Raw genomic sequence first — 21,628 nt, 5'->3', positions numbered from 1 at the left:
CCTGGGAGGACTCTGAATATCAGCTGAAGAAAGCACTAGAACACTATAAGTAGAACAAGGTTCACAAAGTAAAGACTACCCTTACCCCTTAGGAAGTCATTGGCTCAAAGCTGTCTAGCAGGATAGTAGCAGAGTCAGAAATTGAAACCAGGTTTTCTGGGTCTGGCCAGTGCTCTGTCTGATGACCAAGGATGCTCAACCCTGGCCCACAAGCCAGATCCAGCCCATGGCCCTGTGTCATCTAGCCCAGACAGCTCCTCAAGGGTCTGGAAATTAGGTTCTAGGAGAGCAGTGTCACCATTCCTCCACCACCAAATTTCTGGATCCGTGGGGAGCTCCCAGCCCTGTGCACTGGACTGGGGGCCCAATCCCAGTCTGTGGGACCAAGCAACGATGGTGTTAAGCCCCAGAACCCAATCTCAGTATATAGGGGGCAGTGCCAGGAACTTGGGACCCAATCCCAGCATACTGGGGCAGGAAGGGGCAGTGCCAGGCCCCAAGGGACCAATCCTGGCATGTGGGGCTCAATACGCCCTGCAAATTGGCCCTGCCTCACTCGTGTGCAACTCTGCTAGTTGTGTTGCTATGCTGCTGGTGCTGCCACTGCCGCCATCTTTCCCTCTGGCGCTGCCTTTTTTTGTTATCATGAGACCTACTTTTTTCTGAAGCTATTATCAGTTTGAAATGCAATTAGCCTTTGTGGTATGATATGGCAATAAACTCATTGCTTACTGTAATGGGAAGCGGCGTCCTATTGATGTAATCCTTAACATGTTATCTAAAGTTTCTGAGAGAGATGCTGTCGGCATCTTTACAGCCCTGCCTGATTTTGGTGAACTTGATGGTGTTGATGGGGTGGGTTAGTCACCTCAGAATATGACCCTGTTTCTTTTGAGTAATAAAAAGCTTTCATCAAGAGTAAAGATTTTTTTCTCAGACATTTTGCTTTCTCTCTTGCTTTTACAGGCTAAATACACTGGTCTAATTTTCTACCATGAGGGCTGGCCATTGTGTATCCATGAAAAGGTGGTGGTCCAGTTAGCATCTCTGCACAAAGTCCGTCTAAAGCCAGGAGATTTCTACTTTCAAATAATTTCTGCAGGAAAGCAATCCACGAAGCTCATTGTAAAATGCCTCTCCAGACATGGGCATGGAATAGAAGAAATCACTGTGCCTGAAACCATGTATGGATGGATTTTTACAGCAGAATTTTTAGAAAATGTAAATTGTGAAAGAGAAAACTTCCCCCTGCAAAGCTGTTTACTGACTGCAGGCCCAGCTGTGTATAGAACCCCTTGGGAGAATATAGTGAACCCAATCTTTGTCCCTACGACTGAAACAATCCTGCATAATTACTCCGGTAACCCGCTCCTCAAACAGCTAATCAGCAGCAAAACTGATGTTAAAACCATGACACAAACCATGGAAAGCAATAGTTCACATGGTAGTTCTACTTCCAATGATACTGGCTCTACTGTTATAGAAGCACCATTTTTTGACCCCCATGGAAACCAAGGGAGTGGTGGTGTATCTAGTCCTGTTCATGCCCCTGAAAGCAGGATTGAACTGGAGAGTCCTCAGGCCCCAACTGAGGAGAGCAAAGAAGATTACATAAATGTTGGTGTGTTTTCTAAGGATTGCCCCAGCACCACAAACATGGTGTTACCACAGTCCATCAAGCCTGCAGAGATGACTGAAAGGTTAGCAGATGAAGCATTATCTCCCAGGATGGAGAAAAAGAATAGTGCCAAAAGCATTGCTTTCTGCACAGATTTGAGCAGCCCGTGTCCAAGACGACAACAACTCAGGGATTCTTTGTATTTTGAGACAAGACGCTTATTTAGAAAGTCATACATAGAAGCTTTGCAAAACCCCATGAATCTTGGTTCCAGCTCAGAGGAGTCCATTGCAGAAGAGGATACTGCACACCAGCTAATGGACTCATCTGAAGTCAGTGATGACATGAGATTCTCTGGGAGCAAAATGAGTGAGAAACAGACCAAAAAGGAAAGCTCTCTTTCTGACAGACTTACATCAGAGGAGGAAACAAGAGAGATTATAAGCCCTGATTGTTCCCAGGCCTCAGAAAAAGTGCTCATACCTCATGAAACTCTCCCAATAGTAGATTGTAGGGCTGGCCCACGAAGGTCTCGATCTTTAGACAGGTCGCATAAAAGTTCACATAGTGAAGAACAGAGACCCAGGGTGTTCTCAGATAATTCAGCAGGTGGAAACCCTAAAAAGCTGTTAAATGGGCATGCCCTAAGACTGGGGAAACTGGACTCTGATGGTCAATTACTTGCTGGTATGAAAAGCCACAAGTGTCACAAAGAGGATGAAGGTAAAAAACCAAACCAACAGATTTTATTTTTATATATAAAAAATTCTGTTCCTGTTTTAAATCAGGCTAGCCATTGTACTTAAGGTACTTTTGTCTGCTTTCTATGCTAAACTTTGGAGCATAAGGAGTACAAATGTAAGTTTTGTTTGATGAATTATTACTATTATTTTACATTTTCTTTCACTTCTTTTTAATACTTTCAACTTCAGTAGATTTACATTCTTTTTTTCTTTTAAATATTAACATTATGAAATGATGTTCAGGATGCTTCATGTATGCTGCTTTCAAAATCAGTGGACGGGAAAGAACAGAAAATTCCTTATGCATTAAATTCTGCTATTGGTTATCCCCCCCACATGTCCTTTGTCTGTTGGAGTGTCTCAGATATAACCAAGAACAGAACATAGCTATAGATTCTAGGTATATCCTGAAGGCCTGGAATTTGTCCTATACTTTTTACATATATCATTAAAAATGACTCCAGTTACTTTACATAATAACTCCTGTTTTGGCTTATTAGGAGAAAAAATCAACAAATGTGTTTCTGTTAATTTAATCTATCAGCAGATAAGTTAAATTGTCATGAAATCCTGTGTTGAAAAGCCCATGGGAACATCTTCTCTAACTTTCATTATTCAGAGGCAACCTTTGCCCACCTCAATAAGTTATGAGTCTGTTGTTGCAATTAGGAAAAGTTTGTTGTTAATTATAACATAAACCTGAATTACAAACATCTTGCAGCATATTTGTAGTGATTGTTCATAGATTTTTACAAGATTGCTTCTAATTGATGAAATCAGCATTTAAAAATAGAGAATCTCCCTAAATGTATAGTCTCCAGCATTTCTTTTTCTCACATTGAAGAAAACATGCTGACTACTTTGTGGACATTGCCTTCAAACATGAATCAAATTGCAAGGAAAATATAATTCTGTTGGCTATAACATGACATAAGCTTTTAAGTAAAATTTCCTATGGATTTGAGTTTAGAGTTTTCCTTAAAAAATTTAGAAATCATTTTGCCCGGTGATTTTAAGATTGATAAGGAAGGTGACTGGCAGAAGAGTTCTACTACTTGGTGTTTTGAGTTTTCTCTCTGCCCCTGCTCCACCGCCCCCCCCCCCCCCCCCCCCAGCCATGCCACTGTTCAGGTATAATACTTGCAGGTTGAAAGGAGGAGGTACGGACATAGTAATTGGTTAGTTATAGAAGAAGATTCTCCTTCATTTTGCATTTCGTTCTTGCTCAGGATCATAACTTTTCTTTGTTTTTTTTTTTTAGGATTTGAGCCTTACACCACAGTTTTGGGGAGACATTTCTGGACAGAGACTTTTTTTTTCCCCTCAGTTCCAGTTTGGGTGGTGATGAGCATTAGTGATTTCACCTTTTCCCAAAAGAGAGCTTTCAGTGATGAGGGCTCATGCTTGCTCGTGTGCTTTTACTGTCCTGCTTTGTGCTGTCACAGGAAGTACCTCAGATGATATGGGGGAAAATCTGGACCATGTGTGCCAGACAGTCATAGAATCATAGAAAAGTAGGGCTGGGAGGCACCTCTGGAGTTCATCTAGTCCAAACTCCTGCCTGAGGCAGGGTCATCCCTACCCAAATCCTTGTCTAACCTGTTATTAAAACTACACAATCAACCCTTTTGCACTACTATAAGGCATAGAACCTAACCTGCCACAGTTAAAGTTGGGGGGATGGTGGTGGTCAGTGTCCTGCTGCTGCAGGGGTTGTTAAAATGCACATAAGAGATCCAAGGAACAGGACCATGCCCCTTGCTAGAGAAAAGGCAGAAAACCCTTACAGTTCTTACCAAATCTGACCATGCAGTAAAATTCCTTTCTGATACCAAATGTAGGTGTATCTACATAAGATGCTTAATAACACTCCACAGTAGTGTGCTGGGCAAAAACCATGCTAATAAGCTACTGTGCAGTATTATTAGGTGACTGCACAGTAAGCGTTACCTAAAAACCATGTGCCGGCACTACTGCGCAAGTTACTGCGCATTTAGTTAGTACTTCATTAAGCAAGTGCTAAACTAAATGTTGCATAACTACTGCGCATTAATGAATGTGTAGATGCACCCTGTGGCAATCAGTCAGACTGGAGGGACAAGACCTGTTAGACAGGAAACACAGGATTTTAGCTCCAGCACAAGTGCTGGTACATCCCAGTCAAAATTCCCAGCCTCAGTTGCAGTCAATACCCAATACTTCCAAAGAAGGGGAACCTTCCTTCTCCCTCCCCCCACCCAACACCCATAGGAACAGGATGAGGGGGAAATTGCTTCCTGGACCATATTGGCTCTAGCCCAGTTTTCCAGTCTATCAGGATCCTTCTGAATTGCCTTTCTGTCCTTCAATGCATTTGCAGTCCTTCCCAGGTTCATGTTATCTGCAGATTTGTTCAAAAAGCTCTTATTCCACCCTCCAAATAATTAATAAAGGCACTAAACACCAACAAACACATACAACTGTGATGTTTTCATATTCTATAGATGATGGGACTGTTGGATTTCAGAAGTATTTATTTTAATGAATACATTGATGGGACCGGTGATGACTGGGTTAAAGTGAAAAGTATGGCAGTGAGTAGCAATGGTACCAGTGCATGAAGGCTAATAGATTTCACTTGGCTGTACAACGGTGGTTTACAAACCTGGCAATGGTGGGCAAAAAGCCAAATCCTGACCCGACATGGCATTGCTATGATGGGGTATAACTCTGACCAAAAATTAGCCATCCATCAATCTGCTTTCCCCTTGGAGTGTCAGACCCCTGTACCTATGGGGGAGCTGCCAACCTTCTTGATAAGAGAGAGGCAGCAGTGAACTTGGGCAGCTCTAGGGCTGCGTAATGCAACACAGCTCCAGGTGAGTAGGGAGACAGTTTGGAGTGAGGTCTCTTCTCTCTCCCTTCCTAGAAGGCTCGAGAGGTTCACTGAGAGGTTTTCTACTACTCCCCACTTCTTTTGGCCATACTACAGAAGGAAAGGGATATCTCTTTGGCTTAGGGTCCTTGTCTTCAGTCTTTGACTGAACAAGGCTGTATCAGGAAGCATGACCCATTCAGTCTCTTTGGCTGGCAATCAGCTGGAAAAGTCTGTCCAGGATTGCTGGGCGCAGAACTGCCTCCCCTTCCACTGGTTAGTCACTGTATAGCAGATGAAAAAGCAGAGTGGCTTTTTGCTGCAGAGGGCAAATTCCTGTGTAGGTGGCTCAGAGTGTGGTGCTTATTCAGTTTTGCATCTGCTCTTTAGCTGCTGAGGAAGGAAGAACGGAATTTTAAACCTTCCTCTCTAAGACTTGCAGAAATAGAAGACTTCTAACTCCTCTATCAGCTGGAAGAGGCTCTGACCAGCAACTGTAGATAGTTTTTATTACATGATAAGTGAATGCTTTCAACTAATCATGTGAAAGCAAATATTGAAATTATACTGCAATAAACTCTTGTAAAATATGTGTGTACACTCTATGCCTTGTTTTTCAGAAGTGCAGTTCCTTGGAAAATGTAAGGCTGTATCCTCCATGTTGTTGAGCAATGGTGACCCTCCAGTGCTTGGAGGATTCCCTTTTCTTGCAGCATCAGGTTCTTACTCACCTGGAATGATTATTTCACCTGGCTTAGGTTTTTCAGCTAAGAAGGCCCCTGTCATGAGTATCCCTGCAGGGAGAATACAGCCATTTCTCAATCCCAGGGCCTCTATAAACATTTAAATGAAAATGTCAGGAACCAGATTTCCATCTGGTATCAATCAGCATAGCTCTCTATGGCACCAGCTGACCATCAGGCCCTGAGTACAGTTGTTTTTTCCCAACTGACACACCTTTCCAGTCTCTATGTCAACCATTAAAAAAAATCTATTACAGCTGTAATTTTCTAAGTACTGGGAAATATATTATGTCGTCTGGCTTTGTGATAAATACACAGTGTAATGATACAGCAAAATTTAATCCAAGGACCTCAGACAGCATTCAAAGCATAGTTCCACTTTAAGGTAGAGAAACTGAGACACTGAGCTGTTAATCAACTTCCGTGAACACCTTCCTCTTCAGATCTCCTCACTCTCATGCACTATACACTAGATAGCACTTTCTCTCTTTCTTTTGCTGATTAGGTATCGCATATTCAGTCTTGGCAATGAATCAACTAGAGCAGCCATTTGCAGCTCAGTTGCATCAAAGATCATTATCCTGTAATTAACTCAGGTTTGTTATTTAGCAATATTAGCATAAAATAGTAATGTTTTACCTTTTATCATTCTGCAAGCTGAAGTGTTAAAAGGTGGCATCAAGTATGGTGGAGCTTTATTACTTTGAATTCTTTTTTTTTCTCTGTTGCTAATAATTTTTCAGATGTTTGGAATCAAGAGTTTTCTACTTTATTTTCTTTTTCTCTTTAACAAACTTTGACCTGAGTGAGGTCAACCTATGTTTAACAGAGTTGCTTCCAAATACTGCACACTTCCAGAATCTAGGATATTGGCCTCCAAACATTTTCCCTAGGGACTTTTCTCTCTCCCACAGGCCCTTTCCCTTCCCTTCTGTCCTCATCACATTGTGGTGTGCAACAGGTTTGCTTATATTTCAAACAGCTCACTCTCCATGTGTCTCCTTCCGTCCAACGCTAAGGTCCCAATCCTGAGCCATAAGAATGGACCTCTGCACTTGTATGCAACTCAGGACAGGGTCAGGCTTTCTGTGATGTAAACCAACTAATTTGATTGGAGAGAAGGGAGCTGAGTGGACTCTGTGAGAACAGTGTGGGCAGCTTTCTGAAACCATGGGACTTTTTGGCAGTGTTACGCTATTGCTTCTCAGAGCTCAGGGCCATGGGGAGGAGGGGCAGGTTGAGGCCTCAGCCCTAGCCCACTCCCCCTCTCACCATTGGGCCCTTAATCGTCCTGTCCTCCCTCAATGTTGGGATGGTGAGGGAGGGGCAAGGCCTGCACAGCTGGGGCAGGGTAGGTAACAGCCACAAGTGGCTCATCCAGGGGGCACGGTGGGGGTGGTACACAGCCTGGTAGGGCAAGAGGGGGGCACATGCCCCCAGATCGACATGCAGGGTGGGGCAGGCTAGGGACAGATGTTCCTGCCAGGCCTGGCCCATGCTGTGCTCAACAGCAGTGCTGGGAGCGAGGGTTGGAGGATGGGGCTACAGCCACAGCCCGCCCTGTAGCCCTACTGCCAGCACTGCCGCTGCAGCTGCCCTGCCTGAGTGCAGCTCAGCCAGGAAGAGCCCAGCACTGCCCCGGGCCCAGCCTGCCCTGTGTGTAGATCCAGGGGCATGCACCCCCCTGCCCTCCTGGGCTGCAAGCCCCCCCATACCCTCTGGATGGGCTGCTCATGGCTCCATCTACTGCCCTGCCATGGCTGTGTAGGACCTACCCCCACTGCCTACTTGCAGCCGTAGGTGCTGCCCCATGTTTGCGGGGGCATATGCCCCCCAATCTGTGGGCTGGACTTTGTGCCCTGAGCCCTGCTGCACATGCCCCACAGACCTTTTCCCCTTCCCTCCCCCACTGACTGGCCTGCTGGGGTAGAGGGTAGGAGGCAGGCATGCGTGCATGCACAAACGTGCTCGGCTCCTCCCCCCAGCCTAGGATTGACTTGAAGTGTCTCTGGGATCCACTAGTCGATCACAATCAACTGATTGGTGACCACTGGCCTAGAAAAGATGTTTAAACAATAGATTTCAGGTTCAAGTGTTCGTGTTTTCAAATTGTACCCTACAGCCATGAGGGTAAGAAACTTTTAACTAAGAGAACTTGGACTTTTGGGAAAATGTTATGAATCTCCAAATCAAATACCAAGACCTGGCATGTTGAGCATGGGATGTGCCCTGGAAAAATGGCTAAAAGTTGCAATGAACAGCAAAAAATGGGTTAATTTCTGCGCTTGTACTTATGTGTAGTACAAGCTGGGCCACCCTGTCAAAGAAAACCAGTTTCAATGCAGCATTAACATTGAGAAATTGAGCAATAAAATTATGCAATTTAGGGTTGAAGTTGTAAGTTCATTCCCTCTTTTTCTGCATATTTGTAGATATTTATTTCTACGGAAATAGTTTGTGAACACTGTTGCTGAGGTGCAAGCTAGATATGTCACTCCAATTTAACAGTAAATAGCTTTCCCTCTGCTTGCTCTGTTATCAGTAGAAGGTTTTAAATAGGAGGTGGGTGAGCTTAGAGTGAAAATGGCAATTGAAATGGCTGAAAAACTTGGCCTCAAGATACAAGTGGAGCAGTTGGAGAGGAAAGAAGTGTGTTGCTGATCTATGCAGTTCCCTTAATTCTGCTTTACAAAGTCATGTTAACTTAATGGAGCTGTTTATTCTGTGTTTTTTGTTGTCGTGTTTTAAAAGTGGTCAGTGAGATGTTACAGAAACATGCACAAGCATGAATGTAGGTATGTGTGCATGTGTGTTTGTTAGAGAGAGAAAAGCTTGGAATTCATGGTGGCTGTGGTTCTTTAGCGACAAAGCCCAAAAAAGCAAAATGCCCAGGGTGATTTTAAAAATGGCATGATTTAAAATGTATTCTTTGCAGAAGATTTTTTATTTTATTTATTTTGCAAAATACATGGGCAGTTCAATCAAATATTCCCTGATGGATTATTGTTGCAGGGTATGAGTTTGCCTTTATGTATTTAAAAATCTGAATGTAGTCTTGTCCAGGGAGTTGGAATGATTACCTTTATATTATTAATATATATTTTCTATAAAATAAACCATTTTAAGGCATAGGCACACTATGAGTTGAAGTTTCCACGTGTTTGTTGTTGTAGCATTAATGCTAGTGCTTTGCATTGAATTTTATTACATAAGTTTTTTCCCAGACAGACTTGGTAGCCAGATCTACAATTAAGATTACAATTATCAGACTCTGTTTTCAGTTGCTTATGAACTTTGCCAGATTGTAACTATTTGGGGGGCAGTTTCCTATGCTGGATGGCTGTCCCAAGTTGATGAAGAAGAGGGCAGGTTAGAAAAAAGCCTAAAAGCAGTTCGGTTATTTCCAGGAACATAGTTAAGGAAAAAATTGGTTGATCAAACCACCACCAACCAAAAAAATGTCTGAGTACTTTTTATTGAAAAAATCTAGCATGCCCATGCTTTGGAGTAGTTCAAGTCCCTTGAGGTATGTGCCTTTTGCCATCCATGTGAAACCTGGCTCCAAATATGTCGAAGTATCAGCTGCTGAAAAGTCTGTTCAGCAGTGGTTTGTCAGAGGTGAAGAGCATTATTCTCTGATGGTTCTTTGCACACCCGCCCCACATTGCCCTCACTCAGCTAGTCTCCATATACACTGACCCCATGCAACCCACATGCTCCAGACCATGGCTGTGGGACTTGAACAACTGGTCTTTCTGTCTGCCAAGGGCCTCGTTGGGCAATTGCAGCGTGGAGCCTGTCTCTTGTGCTTACAGTGCTCCCTACTGGTAGTGGGAGGAAGGAGGAACAGTCATGCAAGAGAGCTAGGGTTATGGGGCAAGGCTTGCAGAGGGAGGGGAGGAGAGGTGGGAAGAGTGGGGACGGGGGGGAACAGATACCAGACCTGGGGAAAGGGTAGGATGACAATGATGGTGGAGAAATGCTAAGGAGGGGGAGTGAGTAGGGACAGAAGGTTTCATAAGTGAAAAAATTCCTAGGATTTCTGTGCATTAAATAAGGCAAGGGCCCTGTATGTAACTGTGTAGTTCAGGGATGTCCCAACGGGTGGCCTGCAGGCTACCTCTTGCCTCCAAGGAGTTAACCTGCAGGCCCTGGACTACTATCTGGGCACCACTCCCTCCACTGCATCAGCTACTGCTGCTCCTTCCTTCCTCCAGCTTCTGCTTCCTTCCCCCTACCCATATTGGTAGGGCTGGGGAGGGGGAAAAGGGACAGTGGGCTAAGGAAATCTTATGGCTGGATGGCTCAGTGGACATGTGGACCGCTCACAGCGTGAGGGCACCAGCATGGTACAGTGGAGTCGTGCTGGCGTCGTGCTGGCTGCACAATGGGGCGAGGCGTGTAGCTACCTGGCACAGCGTAGCATTCAGGCTTCTGGGTAACTGGCACAGTGCAGCAGAGTTGTGGGAGGGGGGCGGTGCCTGCGGCATAACTCAGCATGCAGCCCCACAGAGGGACATACAGGATGGGGCTGGTGGCTTCTGGCCCCTTAGAAGTTGGACAGCCCCAGTGTAATTTAGGACTGTCCTAATGAAATGCAAAAGGGGCTGAATTCATGTTGTGCAAACCACTTTAATTCTGGCATTTCCTGACCTGGCAATTTGAGTATTCTTTTAATGTAGTTATCACAATTATGCTTTTGTAGCTTCCTGTTCTATTCTGTTTGTAACTGCATTGTATAAAATACAGTATTTTCTGCTAGTGTTTTCATGTTGATAAGAAGCTGCCCAAATGGCAGTCTTTAAATATGCAGAAAAGCAGAAAATAATATGACTGATTCTCTTTCATTTGGCCAGATTATCGTCACAACTCAGCAGTAACAGATGCAAAAAGCAGTTTCCAAGGTGATGAGTGTAACACAATTACAGATGCCTCTCCCATGCTATTCCATTGTGAGAGTGAGCTGCTGTCTACTAATGCTGGAGACATTTGCCACAAATTACCAAACCAATCACTCGACATCAACCAAGAACTACTGCAGTCTGGAGTCCTATCTCTGTGTGGTATGTAATACACAGATTACAATGTGATTAATGGGATAGATGAAATGTATATGCAGATCCCTCAGCTTGGAGATCTCCAAGATAAACTGGTTGGTATCACAAGTTATTTTTATAAGGAATTAGAGCCAGATCATCAGCTGGTATAAATCAACAACTCTGTTAATGGAACTACACTGATTTACCCCACCAGAAAAACTTGCCCGTCAAAATTAAGAGTGGCATGATGTGGATTTCTAAGGGTTCTTTTATTTCATACAGGAAGGATCTTCATACAGATTCTGAACACAAGCTTTCTTAGTGGTCACAATAGAAAAATGTAGGGAATGGAAAGTTATTACTGTTCTCACTTAGAAGTTTCTGTCAATTTTCAGAAACACATGTGTGCAGGGAGGCACTTTTGTATTTCCAGCTTACAACTTCCCAGTCAAATCTCCTCATTTTTGTCTTTATTTGCATAGGAAGCCGAGACCGTGGTGGGAGAGCAGTGGTACAAGTCTGTACAAGGCACCCCATTTGGTTAAGTGAACATTCCATAGCTACAAAGCTTTCTAGCCTTCTGATGTATTTCTACAGCATTCCCAGGTATGAAGTGAGCTGGGTTGTTCTTCTTCCAGGTGTTGACAGATGTTCACATCTTACCAGATGTTACGATGGTAGAGTCTTGCTGCTCTGTAATAATCCCTCTTCTTAATTTAAGATTTCAGTCCTGAAATCTGCAACACCCTGCCTTTGTCATTGCAGTCGTTAGGCTCTATGTAAGCACTGTTGACTTACATGCTGTAACTTGCAGTATATCAGGTCTTAAGTATACAAACAGGTTCCAGTATAAGCTCAAGATTTTAGATAATCCAGTATTTTGTTTAGCAAAATTAGTTTTGAGTGAAAATTGTCAGCTTGGTTGACCAAGATGCTGCTGCTTTTTTTATTTTTTCTCTTGAAAGTGTATGACGATTTGAATTTTTTGTGACATGTCAGTACTCTTCTGGCTCAAGAATAGCTGCTCATTATCCCATCAAACTCTCTGGCTCATCAAATCTCCTTTTGAATCAACCCAGAAAGCAAATTGACAAGTATAGGTTGCCATTAAATAGTTTATAAACTACTGAGATTCTAAGTTGTGATGGCATTAGTGTGTGTTGGAAGTTTGCCCTCTGGTGTCTGGCTGCAGACTAAACACAAAGAAGTTGCATCTTCAGCAGCATTGTTTTTTACTTCCAGGTCCAGTACCAGAGGCAGTACTGGGTCTGTAATTGGACCCAAGGTCTCAAAGGCATCTAGTTAAAGCACCTCGAATGTAAAGTTTCATACCTTATATCTAGGTAGCAGACATTAAAATATGGGGTGTGGCTATCTAAAAGGCTTGCTTACAGAGATTGGGATGTAAACATAGCAAAAATTGTCCCTTTAGTCTTTGTTAGATTTGATGTTGGATGAGTTTAAAATATAACACCAGTGAAACAAAGACATAATGTCAAGATATTCTGGAAATTATATCTGTTGCTGAAATCATAATTTTTTTCTGTGTTGCTTAAATTTAACAATGCTGTTTTACAGTCCCATTTTTACACTGGTAATAGCATCTAAAGGTTTGGTTCAGCTTAGATTGGTATTGCAAGGGAATTTTTATTTTAGTTAATGAAAAATCCCATTCTGTGAAATAAATGACTGATATAGTAAAAACACTTAAGTGCATATTTAGCTTTTAAGTGTTATGCTCAACTCATTGATTTTAAGTTCAGTGTTTTTTAGTGCTTTGCTGAAATACTTTCCTGATGAAGAGCCTGAAAAATGTACCTACGTCTATTAGAATGTATATAGATGAAGGCATTGAGTGTACCTCTGAAAGCAATCAAAGTGACGGTCTTGAGTCCATGATAGAGATGCCAATTTTCTTCTATTTATATTAGAACAATAGGAAATTATGGACTTGTTCCAGACCTGTCATGATAGTTCTGCTCCTTAAACACAGAAACTTGAAACTTGGAAATGCTACTGGTTATTATCTTTGTTCATTACTCATTCAATTTCATATTGGCCTTCCTTTTGGTTTCTAAACATAGTAAGCAGTCTTTAAATATCTGTCCTCCAATTTGCATTTAGTGATCATGTAGGTAAATTTGATTTATGCATATAAATCTGTGGCTACAAGTTAAAGAGCAGTTTAAGGCTGCTTTGCCAATTTGGCCCTTTTATGAATAATACTGGTTATATTTATTTTCTGAGAAAAATGTAGGGTACAGAATGGTATCAGGAAACATTTTAATGGCTTCTGCAGCTATTTGTAGAGTGTATCTGTGTGTTTCCTGCAGCTGCTGTCAGCATTTCTGGAATTTGACTGTGCTAATCTTTGATATCACAGATCTGCAGCTTGATCTACAGGCTGTAAGCCTTTCCGCCCTAGTTTTTTTTGTTGTCTTCAGTTTGTGAAGGGTTTAGGGTCCCCACTCAGTGTATGTGTCTTGTGTGAAAAATAGATCTAAGAGTGTGAAAGTCCACCTGGTTACTCTTACAATTTGTTGCTTATTTCTTCCTGAGCTCCAGTGTGAATGCTCTTTCAATGCTATGAAACTGGAGTTTGATATACATTCCATCATCTGTCTTGCTATCAACTATGATGGAGATTATTAGGGGGAACTATAAACATCAAAACATGAGGAAAACTGGATAGGCTTCATTTTCCCTAGGGAAATAGGGAAAGACAGTGAAAGACAATGAAGACCACTAGCAGGCTCGCAAACGTTACTTAAAGGGGTACTGCCCAATTCCTGTAGACTACAGATAATGAGACTTAAATAAAAACCTCCTAATGTATTTTTTCTCTTTAAGTAATGGCATATTTTAGTCAGAAGCAACTGCAGAACCCACATTAACAATCCTCAGCAGAATAAAAATGTAACTTGGAAAGGAAATGTGGTGCTATTATTTACAGATTAGTGCCTTAATATCAGGAGATTTACAGAAACAAGTTAAGTAAGCAGATCCTTTCCAGAAAGATGCTATCAGGCAAAAAGTAGCCATGAAGAGTTAGCAGCAGATTTATTGAATTCTCTCTCTGTCTTCTGTGCTAAGGATTTCCAAACATATTTCTTTTCAAGGTGCAAAAGCAGTGTAATAATGAGAAACACATTGCCCTTAAATATATGTCTTCAAAAAAATCCACATAGTTCTATATTTTTTTCTCAGGGAAAAAGCCCTAGAAGTGGTTAGTAGGGGAGATGAATCACTGAAGCATGGTGGATCCCACACATCAGCCAACCTCTGTGTCTTACTTATGTAAAGGCAGTTGTGTGTATAAATGTAGAAACAGGGTCTTAATTCATATTTGTCCTGCTCTAGAATGATGTGGAAGCCTCATTTCTGTATGTAACAGGTCCTTTGATTTCTAATTTATAAATTTCTTAATAGAAACTGCATATTCCAAAAATGCTGCTCCGAACACTGTTCATGGATTTTTGCATTAGTATGTCATTGGATGAAAGGCATGAACAGTCTTGGGAACAGCAATCAGAACCTAGCACTAATTCTCCGTCTTCAGGGGAGATTGCTCACCTGTAGGCTACAGTTCCAGTCTCCCTTTTACTTGTTGTTAATGACCCCATGAATCTTGTATTCTTGTCTATACAGTGAGCCAGCTTCAAAAGAAGGGGTGGAAAGTGCCCCACAGTCAGGCCAGCCCCTAGCCTGATGGTTAGGGTACTCTCTTGGGAGATGGGAAGTGAGGGTCTGTGCCCGCTCAGGCTGAGGAGCAAATTAAACCCATGACTCCAATTGCCTGGGTGGGTGAGTGCTTTAGCTGCTAAGATGCTGTCTAAAAGGTCATTACTACCATCGCTGTTTTTCATATCTTATCAACTGATATTTAGCCTGCTCAGAGCCTAGTGCACTTAGCTTCACTGGGATGCCTGGGTCATGATTCCCAAACAGTCTTTGGGCAAGAGAGTTAATGCTTGGCTTATTTATTCCCCTTGGGCATGTGCCATAGCTGAACTTTTAGGAGCTTAAGTAGGTTTTTTGTCAAAATCTTGTGTGTGTGAGGGGGTTAAGCACTGTCTCTTGTGAATTGCTCCCTTAGACATAGGCACCTAAATTCTGCCTTAGTCTTATTTTAGGTGTCCAAGTCCCTTTTGTGAATCTCACCCACAGTCTCTTTGTGCATCAGTCCTTCCTTTGTAAAATGGGGGTACTGGCACTTCCCAGATTTTCAGGAGATTATGAGGGTAAATAGATTTAAATGGCTGGGAGGTCCTCAGATATTATGATGATTGGGAGTATATAAGTATCTAAGAGAGAATATAGGCATGTTACTTCTTGCTTCTGTAAATGCTTGTGGGCACCCACTGAGGATGTATTATCTGCACAGCCAATTCTCTAGGGCAGAACTCCCCTCTGATGGCATGGGACAGCTCTCTAAGAATGATGGACAGTCAGAGATGGAGCTGTAATGATGAAAGAGTGCAGAAGGATACAGGGAATCTGGAGGTAGTTTTAATGGCAAACTCATCACACGCCCTCCATGCCTGAATAGCCTGAGAAACGTTCTGAGGTCACTTCTCAGAGTTTTCCCTTTTTTAGTGTCCTACAGCCAATTTGGGGACTTGAGCTGGTTGGTTGGTTGGTTTGTTTATTCGTTTAAACCAAGGGTGCTCAACCTCTGCCCCACGGGCCAGATTCAGCCCATGACCCCATGTCACCCAGCCTGCAAGGCTCTCCACGGGTCTGGACGTTTGGCAGCAGGAAAGCAAATGGCACTGCTCCTTTACTGCCAAATCTCTAAGCCCATGGGGAGCCCCCAAACCCTACATGCTGGATCCTTGCACATGGAGGTTTGGGAGAGGGTAGCACTGGGCCACCAGGACCCAATCCCAGTGTACAAGAATGAAAAGAGGTGGTGGTAGGGCCCTGGGACCCAATCCCAGCACACAGGGGTGGGGGTGGGAGGTTCCAGGCCCCTGGAGACCAATCCCAGTACTTGGGGGCAGCAGGAGGCAGTACTGGCTCCAGGGCCCCCTCCTGGCAGTCAGGCAAGAGGGGACAGTGTCGGGCTTCCAGGCCTGATCCTGGTGTGTGCGTATGATCTAGCCTGAAGACCAGCTGTACTCCACTCAACTGCCCTGCAGGGCCAAAAATTTGAGCACCACTGGTTTAAACAAAAGGGGCTGACTTGCTGGTAGTTGTTTTCTATATGAGTTTCACCCATTTTATTTCTGAGTGAAGATTAAAATGATTTCAAGGTTGTCCTGTGTGTTCTAGGTTGTCTCATCAGTAATAGGTCTCCTTGGATACCATTTTAAGTTAAGCAAATAACTTCAACAGTATGTAAATACAGCTTAAGAAATAGCTATCTGTTTATTTTTAGGAAGGAGGTTCGTGACCTTGGACTAGTTATTTTAGTGGATGCTCGCAAATGCCAACCTATTCCTCTTCTCTTCAAAGCTTTTGCAGCAGTACAGGTGAGTTCGAGTTGTAATAAGTCATAGCTAAAAGTACAAAATAAAATACTAAACTGTTTAAAGTATTAAAGTAATCTATATTGTAGGCTTGAGGATATCTTGTCCCGGGTCCTGTGTATATACATGCATTCACACGCACACACAAGAGTTAATAAATAAATAAATAAATGAAGGTCCCACAAAGTGGTTACAGTCTTAAAGCTAACTGATTGTACTAATTAAATGAAATCTCCACTTGCCCCACCCCAACTTCCAGTAGCCTGTTCAGCTGGGTAAAACAGTTCCACAAGCCAGACCTGCCCCGCAGGGCCATGTTTGAGACCCCTACAATAATCTTTTTGTTAACCTCAGCTTGCTGCACCAAGTGAAACAAATGTCAAAGCAAATGTTATGTAGAATGTCCTGATAGGCCGTTTTCCCTCTATCTTTAGCGGTGTGAATGGTTTTGTCTACAGTGGGTGTGTTACTACTGCACAGTACTTTGTTACTACTGCACAGTAGTGTCACAAGGCATGAGCTGTGATGTGATGCTACTATGCAGTAACACCAGTTACTGCACAGTCATTTAGTCCTTGGTTATGCAAGTATTAAATGACTGCATAGTAACAACTGCAAAGTGTCAACTTGTGTAGATGCGACCAGTGAAACTAAAGATCTGTTAGTGCTGGATCAGTATACAGTTAGGACTTGAAAAGACACCTGCAGTAGCATACTTAGGGGTGCGTGACCAGGGTTACCAGCCCTTGGCATTGATTTTGAAGGGTGCAAGAATAGCAGCCACTGCCAGCCTAGCTGCAACTACTGCCTGCACCACTGCTGCTGCCTATGGTGGAGAAACTGCCTGTTATGCCTCTGGATACTAGCATATAGCTCTTAGTAGCTTCTAAACTGATTTTGTGTTACAAGGTGTCTTTCTGTAGCAGTGAACCTAAACTAAAGAAGTACTTGTAAAATACTGAAGAGTACTTGTAAAAAAACTCTGCAGCAGCTCATGTGTAGACCCTGCCCTGACTGGCTGAGACATGAGGGTGCTTCAGTGCAGGGGCTGCCTGCTGACTAGTCCCACACTGAAGCATCCCTGTGCCCCCTCCAGCCCCTCCACAGCACATTGAGTAAGGAGGAGCAGTCCCGGGCTGGTAGGCTGGCCCCCTGGGCTCCCTACCAGCCAGGGCTGCTCCAACCTGGCTCAACGTGCTGCATATGAATAACCTCCGGTGCTTATTGCTCTGCAGTTTATTGCTCCCAGGTACACATTCAAACAGTGCATCCAGGAACAATAAACTCCAGAGCAGTAAGTACCAGAATTTATTCATGTGCATTAATTTCATGTGTAGATGCATCCAGAGTGTGCATGCTTTAGTACTTGTTTGTCACAAAGGGGAAATGAAAATGTTGAAAATTAACTGAAGAAGTGAACTGTTCCTATGCAGGAGATGTTATAGGCCATGTTTGATAGAAGGCAAGGTAGATTTTTACTTTACAGACAAACCAAAGTGATATATAGGTATATCACAAGCTTCCGTGTTCTATAGCTCACTTCATCAGATGCTGTAAAAAGGCACGTTTGATAATCAACAGTGACAGAGTGCAGGGTGTAAAAGATGTGGTGTTTGTCCTTTTTTTCAGTAAAACCAAGCTGCTGCTGCTGCTGGCTTTTAATGTTTTCTTTCCACACTCCTAGCACAGTGGGGTTGGGGCAACATGGCGGTGGTTCCTTCTGCCTGCCACCACAGCCAGCCCCAGCCCCGCTGCCCAGGCACACTGGCCCTGCTGTCCCACACCCATCACCAGAGGTGAGACCCGGACAGGCAGGTTGTGCAGCCAGGTGGCTGGGAAGGGGCCATAGATGGGCAGTGAGCAGTGTTCAGGAGCGGAACGGGCAGGTGAGGCTGCGATCACAGGGCGGGATTGCAGGGCAGGGACAGCACAGCATTGGGGTAGAGGCCATGATTAGATGCTCACATGGCCCTGCAATGGGTTCTGCAGGTAGGGGCCCAAGCCCCGCACTATCACAGGGTATCTATACAGCAATCACAGGGTATCTATGGAGACTGGCTGGGACCTATGCAAGCAGAGCATGCAGCCAGGAGGATGGGATAGGGTCGTGTGTGGGCAGGGAGCTGTGTCCATGGCCAGGTCCTAGTTTTTGAGGTGGTGACAGCTTATTTTAGGGCAAAATTATTTATGTGAAAGTACAACCGCTGCAAGTAGCTTAGAGAAGGAAGAAATATGCTCTGGAAAACTTCCCATCAAATTACTCGCTCTTTGCTTTTTTTTTTGTAAGAGAATCTCCACAGATCTTTGCAATCAAGTTCATAAAGAAATGCAAAACACTGTTGAATTCATTTAATGTTAACTGTTTTATTAAGTGTGTTAGTGTTTTCTTAAGTTTTATATATATGAAATGGGGCAGGCGTGCCCTGAGGAAATGCATGTCATCACAAGATACTGAATTGTATTCCGGAAGCCAGTAAGTTTGTTTTGGCACGGGTTTCACAAGATATTTGTACTCAATGAAAGCAGTGGAAGCAAGGAATTAACTCAGTATAGTGTTGTGAATTAAATGTACAGGTCTGATAGTTTTTCACTACCATTGTAGAGGTTTTGTTCTAAGGTTGAGATCAGGCATTTTCATTCATAATGGTCTTAAACTATGAATGTGGGAGTGAGAGAATTACAAAACTCTAGAACTCTTGGTCCAGAGAAGGTGCCTTTTATTAGACCACCTAAGAAATTGCAAAAAAATATATCTTTTTCTGCAATCTTTTGGGGGGCACACGTCCTTCCTCAGGCTCAAGAAAAATTAAAGATGGTAAGAAGTCCCCATAGGTAGAAAATAAACTTTAATTTTGCACAGAGGAAGCTGAAGGTGGAAGTCTGTTCTTCTGGGTCCATTTTTGTTGGGGGGGTTGTTTGTTATTTTTTGATCTCAGACCAAGATGGCTACTAAATGCATCCCTGAAACATGGAGTAAGAGAATGGCCTATTGTTTCAGTTTATCTCCATTTTTTTTAAATGCAAATACAGGACATATACCTCAAATGTGGAGCTTTACGGATAATCTTTTCCCAGGCACTAGGAGTAAAAACTGTTGAACATTTGAGTATTAACAGTAAAGGTGAAACAACGGTTTTGTCAGGCTGGAAATTTAGCGAATGTATTTCAAAAGTAAATGTGACTGCTTGAACCAGTGCCATAAACACATGCTGCGGTCTGCAGTGCATGAACCTTTGGAATGGCTGTGATTGTGGACTTGATATGGCATCACTGGACAGCCCTTGAAAGGGAAAATGGGGGTTTTGTTGCTGTATTTTCTTTTTTGTCATTCTCATTATAACCTCTCATAAACATAGAATGTTTGGAAGAGCTCTGGCATGTGCAGTGTAAGAGACAAGTAACTTCTTCCACCAAAGTGGAAGAGGGGAGCAGGAGAAAGAGTTGTATCCTTTGACTGTTGGCTGGTCTTTTTAGGTGCACTCAGGGCAGAGCTGCCCCATCCTGCTCTCTAAAATGAACTGTCTTGCCTGACATGAAATCATGAGTTTGGTAGGTCAATCTGCCTTTCTTCTCTGTGTTAATCCTTCATATCACAGCCATGTTTTCAAAAATAGCTTCTAAACACACAGATGGAGGAGAGAGAGGGAGGGATACTGGATATTGAGAAAAGGTAACAGGACACTGGAAGATATAGAACACCAAGGATGGAAACACCACCAACACCATCAATACCAGAAAAGACAAAGCAGTCAAAAAAATGTATTTTCCATCTGACTGTGGAGTTGCAATGGATATGAAGAAGCAAAAGCACTCCACTCTGGTGTCAAGATTTAGGGCTAAAATCTGAGGTGGTGTTTTGTGCCTCTGTGTAAGTGTACCAAATGGTCTAGAACGTGTTGATCAGTGTAATGGATGGCTAAACAGAAACCCATCCACATCTCCTGAAACCTTTGATGAAGGGTTTGGAAGTAGGGAAGGTGCAAAGGTGTCCTGAGGTTCTTAAAGCTACACCAAACTGATATCCAGCATAATATGTTAATGGATGCTTCAATGAAACATAATCTAGCTCCTAGAAATCAGATGCCCATTGACTTCAGTGGGGTGGATCCTACCCTGAATGATAAGTAGATCATTAAAAAAAATTCACCTGCAATCTTTTCTGAGATCTAATATCCTCTGCAAAAGCCACAAGAGAGCCAAAACAAAGCTAATACCAGCAATGAAAACAGCATAGGTTAATTGCAAGGAAAACATAACTGTAATTGTAGAATAATCCAAGTTAATTATATTTAAAAAATAAATCAATCTCAGTTGCATCTATGATATCTGAACAGAATTTGATCCTATAGTTTTCCTTATTTGGGGAAAAACATATACCAAAAATTACTATCTAAAGCAGGGGTGGGCAGAATGCAGCCCGGGGACCAGATGTGGCCTGCCAAGCTATTCTATCTGGCCTGCAGGGCCCCTAAAAAATTTAGAAAATTAATATTAATCTGCCCTGAGCTGCCTGTCATGCAGCCCTCGATGGCTTGCCAAATCTCAGTAAGCAGCCCTCTGCTCAAAATAATTGCCTGCGCCTGATCTAAAAGTATCTCACATCCTGTTGACAGCACTCACCAATCGAGCCACAATTATTTCAGTTTTGAAAAAAGGTTAAACATGCAAGGAATCAGAACAATTATTATGAAGTATTTTCTATGTGCACATTTTGCTTTGCTTTTCAGAATGTAGTACCTCACTCCATTCACAGTGTCCTGATACTGACTGACAAGGAATCTGCTTTTAAGCCTGACAAAGATGCTACAATTCAGGTAACATGACGAGCTGATTCAAAGTGATTCAAACATGCACAGTATTTTGTGAAGTCAACATTCTCTACAAAAAGTTATCTTGCCAGAAGTAATTTAGGACACTTCATTTCATTTAGAAGAAATGGATTTCTTTCGATTATTTTTCAAGGGCCAAGTTTTCTGTTTCTTACAGTGAATAATAATTTATTCTGAGTAGTTCCTATTCAGTGGATTCGTATTGTGTAAATTGCTATATTGAAATCTGTAGTGTATAGCTACAAGGTACTTTGGAGTTCAGATTTACATTGGCTATTTATGGCCACCTTGCCATCTTACCTGGGTGCCTTGTAGTCATTAGTTGACTTCT

General features: G+C 42.8%; 1 protein-coding gene across 5 annotated transcripts in view; it reads left to right on the top strand.

The window, feature by feature from the left end:
• PLEKHG4B (pleckstrin homology and RhoGEF domain containing G4B) overlaps positions 1–21,628 on the top strand; it is a 233,603-nt gene that overhangs the window by 147,099 nt on the left and 64,876 nt on the right. For 4 of the 5 annotated variants that reach the window (XM_090049223.1, XM_090049225.1, XM_090049224.1 and 1 more), the window contains exons 3-7: positions 967–2,341; positions 10,815–11,021; positions 11,480–11,603; positions 16,378–16,471; positions 21,196–21,282. In XM_090049223.1, coding sequence (XP_089905349.1) covers positions 967–2,341; positions 10,815–11,021; positions 11,480–11,603; positions 16,378–16,471; positions 21,196–21,282 — 1,887 coding nt within the window. The remainder of the gene's footprint in view (positions 1–966; positions 2,342–10,814; positions 11,022–11,479; positions 11,604–16,377; positions 16,472–21,195; positions 21,283–21,628) is intronic. The other variant, XM_090049227.1, reaches the window with a different exon arrangement.

Source organism: Crocodylus siamensis, chromosome 5 (genome assembly GCF_052110815.1).
Source record: "Crocodylus siamensis isolate JL-2025a chromosome 5, ASM5211081v1, whole genome shotgun sequence".
NCBI lineage: Eukaryota > Metazoa > Chordata > Crocodylia > Crocodylidae > Crocodylus > Crocodylus siamensis.
Note: the sequence above shows the minus strand (reverse complement) of the source record. Positions and strands in the feature narration are given on the sequence as shown.